At 52.9% G+C, this 8,682-nt stretch overlaps 1 protein-coding gene across 1 annotated transcript; it reads left to right on the plus strand.

Moving 5' to 3' along the window:
- The first annotated feature begins 7,391 nt into the window (after positions 1–7,391).
- Positions 7,392–7,907, plus strand: LOC120963391 (uncharacterized). Its single transcript, XM_040388013.1, has 2 exons — positions 7,392–7,499; positions 7,551–7,907. The coding sequence occupies exons 1-2, from the start codon at positions 7,392–7,394 to the stop codon at positions 7,905–7,907; spliced, it is 465 nt and encodes a 154-aa protein (XP_040243947.1).
- Positions 7,908–8,682: the final 775 nt, after the last annotated feature.

Here is an 8,682-nt window from a genome sequence, read left to right on the forward strand (position 1 = left end):
CCTGGGCGCGTGTCGAAGCAAGGCGAGGCGGCAACAGATGGGACGGGCCTCGTTCCCATCCCCAATAAAGCTAAGGGACACCTAGGCTACACATTAAATGCGTCTTGTCCTGTAACACGAGCGATAAGCTCGCATCACTGTAGGCCTTTCCGCCTCCTGTGTGCCACTGTGGCAGTCCCTTTCGACTATAAAAGGAGGCCCTTGGCATACTGGAGTGGGATTCGGCTCTTTTTGACTACGCAGCCACCGTAGCTAGTTCGAGAGCTCAAGAACTCTCTCAAATACACACCAAAGCAGGACTAGGGTATTACGCATCCTCGCGGCCCGAACCTGGGTAAACGATCCTTGTGTTGACTGCTAATCCTACTCTTGTCACAACCCTGCGCCCCAGCAACCGTAGTAGGGATTCTTGTGATCCCATAGGTGACGTTTCCCACCGACACTCGGCGGTGGCTCCGTATCGTAAAACCCAATGAATCCTTCTCTCTGATTTTTTCTCCCCGAACGTGAATATGTAGAGTTGGAGTTGAGGTCGGTGGAGCTCCAGAGGGGCCACGAGGCAGGGGGCGCGCCCAGGGGGGTAGGCGCGCCCCCACCCTCGTGGACAGGGTGTGGCCCCCCTGGTCTTGATTATTTCACCAGTATTTTTTATATATTCCAAAAATATTCTCCGTGAAGTTTCAGGTCAATCCGAGAACTTTTATTTCTGCACAAAAATAACACCATGGCAATTCTGCTGAAAACAACGTCTGTCCGGGTTAGTTCCATTCAAATCATGCAAGTTAGAGTCCAAAACAAGGGCAAAAGTGTTTGGAACAGTAGATACGATGGCGAAGTATCAGTCCCTCCCCACCAGATCCACATCCCGTGCTCCAGAATGTCGCAGCCTAAGCTCGACCACGTATCGTGAGGAGCCCGACGAGCGTTCGGCCAAGAACAGGTTTATCATGGCCTCTCCGGCGGACATTGGCGAGGTGGCCACTATTCGCCCTAACCTGTCGATCTCGGAGCAACACATCGCCGCGGAAGCCGGCGAAGACGTTGACTACGTTGCCATGCCGAAGGCTTCATGTCAATGGGCTAGCGTATTACTGTATGTCGGGAAGCTGGCTATGACATCAAGCTCGGCGACAGTGACGGCTTCACGCGGGCCATGTCACAGGTTAAGTGGTCCATCCCCAACCCTCTGGTTCAACCACCGTCTATCTCTTCGACGGCCTTGCCCCTGATCTCCTCTGCCACGCGGTCAAGGATTTGCGATCCTTGTACGCCATCGAGCCCATTTTTCTATTTCTGAAGGACACGTTCTACGCCGGCGGCTTGGTATCCTCAATTACCAAGTCAGATCTCATCGACCATGACCACGAGGAGGGCACCCACAAAGGTTGTTTCAAGGTGAAACATCCCATCTGTGACATCAGAGAGCGCACCATGGGTCTGTGCTCTTCCAACTGAAATGATCCCGTCCATGACATGTGAGGCAACATCCTATTAGCAAATCTTACCTTTTCTAGCTTACCAACCCATACCCTTTGTCGTAGTAGCATTTGTCGTGTGGTGCTTTAACTGTGTCGTGTTTAATTATTTCAGCTACGCAAAAATGTGTTGTTCAATAGGGCTATGTGATGTTTAAGTATGAATTGTCCACTTCAGTTTCACGAATGGCTATATTTGGTTGATTATAGTGAGTAGATGCTTTGTTTATCTGTATTTGGTTGTTAGGTTGGTTGCAGTGAGCATTTTTCCAGTTATCGAGCAGATGCCTTATTTATATGTATTTGGTTCTTAGGTTGGTTGAAGTGAGCATTTGTCCAGTTATCAACCAGATGCCTTGTTTATCTATATTTGGTTGTTAGGTTGGTTGCAGTGAGCATTTGTCCAACTTTCAAGCATATGCCCTGTTTATCTGTATTTTGTTGTTAGGTTGGTTGAAGTGAGACTCTGTCTAGTTTTCAATGGCTATATTTGGTTGTTATACTGATCATTTATGCCTTGTTTATTTCATTCATTCACAATGTGATGTTCATTATGTGCAAGTCGGAACTGTGCCACTCGACTTCATCAATACCAGTTTGAACGGCTATATTTGGTTCCAGTTATGCCTGGTGTAGTTAACACATGCCCTTTACTTCAGTTTTACACATTTATCCAGTGTGATGTTTAAGCATACCTACGTTCTATTCATTTTCAACAATACCAGTTTGAATTGCAATATTTGATGGCTGTTAAGTCTGTTGTCGGTAACATTGCCTTCCATTTTATATCTGCTTTAATAGCATGCTGAAACCAACACATTCAAGCCATCATTTGGAGATAATGTTGTTTACCTGTGCTATATTTGTTTGATGTTAAGGTCGATGTACTTATCATGCCTTTCCACTACTTATGCAGGACAACAACGGGAGTGGCGACCATTTTCCGCCGAGGTTAGTTTCCTCCCTTGGCTTGTACTCCCCTGTCGTTCCATAATGTAGTGCATATAGATCTAGGCCTGGACACTTGTTAGCTTCCAATATTGACTTGTTGCTTGTAGGTACATATGCCCTTGGCAAAGATCCACGCATCGACCCTTTTGCGTATGGGGCAATGAGATATTCATGAACAAGCATCAAGTGAGGAAACTGATAAGGATTATTAGCAAAAAGATACGAATGGTGGCAAGCAAATTATTTGTTTATGCTCTATCCAACACAATAGTGAGTTGTAGGATGGTAACTACAAACTCTGCAGCCCTCTCTTTTTACTGCCCATGATGAGTTGTTGGACAACAATGTCTGAATCTTTTTCGTTCTCAATGGTTCCCGAAGCAGTTCACTCAAGATTACCTCACAAAGTACATTATTGGTGGAGACACAATGAAGGTTAAAGTATTTCATCCAGACTACAATGAGCATCGAGAAGTCCTAATGAAGACAGTGAAGGATGGAGGGGTAGCCATCACAAGGGGTTGGCCTAGAGTCGCACGCACATTATGCATGGAGGAGGGCACAATATGGGCATTCTGCTTCACCTTCTCCAGCAACTAGAATGTCTTTCGCCTCTCTTTACAGTCTTTAGTACAACTGTGGTTCATCATTCTTTACTTGGTGCTTCTGTAGTTCTTCAGTATATGTACATGTGCATCGAATTATGCATTTGTGGTTGAACTCATATTTGTAATAAACATGTTTGGATATGAAATAAGTGATTGCCTACTTTCAGATTCAAAATATGTGATTTTCAAATTATGGATTAGTTAGAGATTACACTGCACACGGTTTGTGAAAGCGAAATGTCTGCGATAGACGTGGAGATTAGACACGTTTCTAGGATCCACTACGTGTGTGATCAATCACTACTGCACACACGATCAGCCAAGATAAAACGTGTGCGATTAACAACAACATCGCACATAGTTCTTTCTTATTAAATGTTTGCGATAGTCACCTTATCACACACGCTTCACAATTATGGACTGTTTGTGATGTTGTGCGCATCGCAAACATTTGGTCATAGAAGAACGCGTGTGATAGGTCGATCATCCGACGCGGGTATGACGGATGAATCACGTGGGATGTATTCAATCTTCACATACAGTTTTATAGCGACAACTGTGTGCACTCTTACATCGAATCGCACACAGTCTTGGAAAAGTAAATGTGTGTGATTGTCTACTTCTATTATCGTGAACTATTTGTGATGGGTCGCGCATCGTAAACGTAGCACCACAGAATACCAACTTCGAGGGCAATGTGAGAAGAAACGAGTAGGGAGTACTGTATATGCATCAAGGCTCCTATCCCCGATGGTTTCTGGGTCGTATGGGAAGGACCCCCCTATCACAGTCACTCACTTGGCGACGGTTCAGAACGCCGTCGCGGAGAGGGGTTAAAAACCGTTTATATAGCACCTCGTTGTACAAGTGATTAATCATGAATTTATTAGAATACTCTATGTGCTTCACCTATATCTTTTGAGCTAGGTAGTTGCTCTAGTGCTTCACTTATATCTTTTTAGAGCACGGCGGTGGTTTTATTTTGAAGAAATTGATGAACTCTCATACTTCACTTGTATTATTTTGAGAGCCTTATAAATTGTCGGGGGGATGAACCCTGGGAAGGCAACAGAACCCAAATCCTTTAAAAAAATCAGGGCCAGCATCGCCCCTCAATCCGGCTTGTCCTTGGCCAGGTTCCGCAACCCGGTCAAGACCATAACCCGACCAGGCCCGCGGGCGCATGTCGGCCGGTCCCAGCAAGTCAAGACTTCTTCGAAAAGTAAGCACCATCATGGTACGCCCCTCAACCCGGCCACGGGTCAGCTCCCGTCCCATCCAAGGCATACGACGGAACAAGTTCCCATGATGAGATGAGCAATGCAACAGTGGCCCACCAACCCCGCTGAGCAGAGCGAGCGTGGCAACAGTGCCACACCAACCCAGCTGAGCAGGGCTGGCGTGGCTACAGTCCAACCCCATCCTGCTTACAGAAGCCGATGGCGACCAGGCGACGCGCCACTGTAGCCGAGCCGGCTCAACCACTCTGTGGCGCAAGACAAGATAGGGGGGAACAGTGCCCCCGACGCATGGGGCCCGCACCCGGAGAATCTGACGTACCCTGGGAACCGGCAGGCCCCAACACCGGCTTCCCAGATGCTGACATCTCGGCCCCACGACCATGTAACTTTACCATTGTAGCCCTGGGGGGTTGACCTATGAAACCCCCGAAGAAGCCTCATGCACGAGAAGACGCACATGATCAGTAGAACACACACAAGGAGAAAGAGCAGCCTATGCTTTGGCCTGTCTTCTTTCCTCCCCAAAATAGCTCTAGGAGCAAGCTTGTAACATCCACATATAAACCACACTCGACAGGACTAGGGGTGTTATCTCTTCGGAGAGCCCCGAACCTGGGTATGTCTTGCATCCCTTGCTCGCTCATGCCGACCTCGCCTCTGGAGCCCACCGGCGCCCTCGAGCCTACCCCTCTCTTTAGCCATCCTTTGGCATTTTCCATGTGCCCACCACGACAGTTGGCGCCCACTATGGAGCAGCTCGAGGTCCCGACCGGAGACACATTTCAGATGGGCCCCTTCATCGACTTTGGTGAGCACATCATGCACTACGCATTCCCTGCGCCCGGCTCACCATTGGCTGGCCTCGCCGAATCGCTCATCGCCACCTTTGGCGCGCTCCGCATATCTGATGCGTCCGCGGCCGATGAGTACCCCAGTGGGGTGCTCGACGTCACCGACTTGCATTTCCCCCTCGGCGGTGACATCTCCGCCGGGGTGGCGGATCTCTGCATCCGGGTGGAGGTGCTCGCCACCGACTCCGGCTCCACTTCATCCAGCGTCGCGAAGAAGGCCGCTGCCGCCAGGTTTGCAACAGAGTGCGCCAGCATGCCCGACCTACTGCGCGCCACGATGCAGAACCTCAGCGTCCCCATCGCCACCGATGTCAACGCCACCAATGCCGCAGAGGCCTTGGCTCAGCTCGAAGAGAGCCGCAAGCGCCTATTGGACGAGGCCTCAATGCTGCTGCTATGCAGCACCGGTTGGAGTTCGCCTAGCGGGAGCGCGACGCCGCATACGAGTTCACGCCGGCCGCTGCTGAGCCCGACCGGGTTGCCGAGGTGCGGGAGCGTGGCGGCCCCATCGGTCGCGTGCTAGGTGCGATCTCGCCCGTCTACGACACCCCCTTGAAGAATATGCGCGCCGCACAGGCGGCTGCCGTCGGCATGGAGCAGCTGCAGGGTGAGGAGCTGTAGGAGTGCCTGCGGCGGATGAACAAGCTCCTCCGCGCTGCGAATGCGCAGCAAGATCACCTTGACCGCCCCACGGGATCCGTCTAGCGCCGCACCAAAGAACCCGAACATCCGAACACGGCATCCACCCCACCCCCCAGTGAAGCTCATTCCAGCCATCCCCAAACCCGGTGCAACCGCGCCCCGACGACTAGCGACGGCCTAGGTAATGAGCCGGCTCTGGAAGACCCACGCCGATAAGATCGACCCACGCAATCCGCGCGACGTGCCCGTCCGGCTTCGGTCGATCCGGCTCTCCACGGCCCGGTCGCGAGCCGGCTAGGCCCGCGTGCCATTGACGACACCGACGCCCACCATCGCCTTGATCAGCTTGCCCTCTCCTTCGAGCTGTGGGAAGAAAATGCTGTTGGGCCGGCTTGCTTCAGTCCATGCATCTGGGATGAGCCTTTCCACAAAGGGTTCACGCGACACCCCCAAGTACAATGGCACCGTCAAGCCAGATGACTGGCTTATTGACTACACCACCACCATCGACATCGCCGGCTGCAATCGCCGCCTTGCCGTGCACTATGCCCTGCACATGCTCCAAGGTCGGCCCGCACATGGCTGAATACCCTGTCGGCCGGCATCATCAACGCGTGGGTTGACTTCAAGCAAGCCTTCGTGCGCAACTTCACTGGCACCTACAAGCGTCTCGGCCGTCCTAGTCAACTCGCCATGTGCAAACAGGGGCCGACCGAAACTGGCCGCGAGTACCTCGCACGCTGGACCAAGCTTCGGAACACCTACGAGGGCGTCCATGAGGTCCAAACCATTCGGTACTTCATGAGCAGCTGTCGGGATGGCACCCTCCTCAAGCACAGGCTCCTGCGCTCCGAGCCAACCACCATGGTCGCGCTCATGGTCATCACGGACAAGTACACCAATGCCAACTGCGCCATGAAGATCCAGGTGGTGCTGGATGAGGCCAGCAAGGTGATGTTGGCACAACCCCCCAAGCAAGCTGGCCAGAGCAGCCGCCAGCAGAACAAAAAGCACAAGCCGATCAAGAGGCCCCACGCTATCACAACCGCCTCCTCACGGGCACCGAACAGGCGCCCGCGGCAAAGGCGGCCGACAAGCGCCGACAAGTCCGCAAGATGGCGTAGCAACCCGCCATGATTTTCGAAGAGATGCTCGAGGCTCCCTGTAAGCACCACAGTGTAGCGAGGCCGTCAACGCACACGCTCCGGTAGTGCACCATCACCAAGCGCATCATGAGGGGCGACACCCCGCCGCCTCCCGCTCCGGCTCCGGGTGCACGGTAGCCGCCTCCTGCCCTGCCCCGCTAACGGCATGATGCGCGATGAAGTCTATCCCAACCAGAACGTGAGCTACATCATCTTCACCAGCCTTGGTGACGACAAGCATAGCGAACGCCTGCTCCGGCAGGAGGGGAACACCGTTGTCCCGGCCGTGCCGGAATATATGCACTGGTCGAAGCGTCCAATCAGCTGGACCCAGGAGGACCACCCGGCCGTCATGCCGAACCCGGGTGGCTATGCCCTCGTCCTGGACCCCACCATAGTTGCAGCCAGATGCACCTGCAAGTTCTCGCGAGTCCTCATCGACGGTATCAGCAGCATCAACATCCTCTACCGCGACAGCATGACCAAGCTCGGCCTCGAGGCCAAGGACCTGGAGCCATCCCGGACAGTGTTCCACTGCATCGTGCCGGGCCTCTCCTACTCCCCCATCGGCCGGATCTGGCTTGACGTCCTGTTTGGCACGAGCGATCATTTCCGGCGCGAGCCTATCTGGTTTTAGGTGGTGGACCTGTCCAGCGCGTACCACGCGCTGCTGGGCCGGCCTGCGCTCACCAAATTCATGGCGATCCCCCACTACGCCTACCTGAAGATGAAGCTGTCGGGTCCCAAGATCCTCATCACTTTCGTTGGTGACTACAGCAAGTCGCTGGAGTGCGCTCAAGCCGGTGTCAGGTTGGCCGAGTCATTGGTCATAGCCGAGGAGCGGCGCCAGCTCGACCGGATCGTCGCGCTGGCCAACGAGACACCGGTCGTGCCGGTTTTGGCCAATGAGCCGGCTAGCAGGGCCTCGTTCCAGCCGTCCAGGGAAACCAGGAAGGTCAAGCTAAACCCAGAAGACCACAGCTGCAGCGAGTAGGTCGTCATTGGCACCCTCCTTGCTAGCAAATAGGAAGGCGAGCTCGTGGACTTCCTCCGTGAGAATCGGTGTTGGGGATATAACTATTGGGTATGACCCACCCAGGAGGGGCTGAGTCATACCACTGACGGTTCAACAATAACAAAGCCCATGGAGATGATTAAAGATGGCGGTTCATGAAGCAGGCTTACTAAAAGGCCCGAAGCACAAAGACGACTTGAGGCCTACAGGTGTAAACCGCCCTATACGTATGACTTGTAACGTAAGGCATGTATAGTTAGTCACCGAGCCACACACGTTGTGTATGAGCAGGCCGGGACTCTATGAGCCGCGGGGCGTCATCCTGTGTATATAAAGGGACGACCCGGCGGCGGTTTAGGTCAAGAGAGAACAGATCGAAAGCTAGGTCAAGCGTATTCACTCCCTGGTAATCGAGACATAAGCAATACCACCTCAAACTGATTAGGCCTTTACCTTCACCACAAGGGGCCGAACCAGTATAAACTCTTTGTGTCCTTTGTCCCATTTAACCCCTTTAAGCTAACCTAGTTGCAATGGCTCCACGACTAAGTCCTTCTGCGAGGACATCTGCTGTGAAAAATCCATGACAGTTGGCGCCCACCATGGGGCCAGCGCATGGTGGTTTCGAATTCTTACAGGGCAGCTTCGAAGGGATCAAGGGATACACTATGCGCGGGATGACCAAGAGTCATCGCGGCAAGCTCCACATCAACGATGCAGGCTGGGGCCACGAGGCCGGCTCAAACGAGTACGG

Source organism: Aegilops tauschii, chromosome 4, assembly GCF_002575655.3.
Source record: "Aegilops tauschii subsp. strangulata cultivar AL8/78 chromosome 4, Aet v6.0, whole genome shotgun sequence".
NCBI classification, from domain to species: domain Eukaryota; kingdom Viridiplantae; phylum Streptophyta; class Magnoliopsida; order Poales; family Poaceae; genus Aegilops; species Aegilops tauschii.

Coding starts and splice junctions, on each gene's coding strand:
- LOC120963391 (XM_040388013.1), top strand. CDS start 7,392: ATGACCAAGCTCGGCCTCGAGGCCAAGGACCTGGAGCCATCCCGGACA. Junction 7,500..7,550: donor TCGGCCGGATCTGGCTTGAC/GTCCTGTTTGGC, acceptor ATCTGGTTTTAG/GTGGTGGACCTGTCCAGCGC.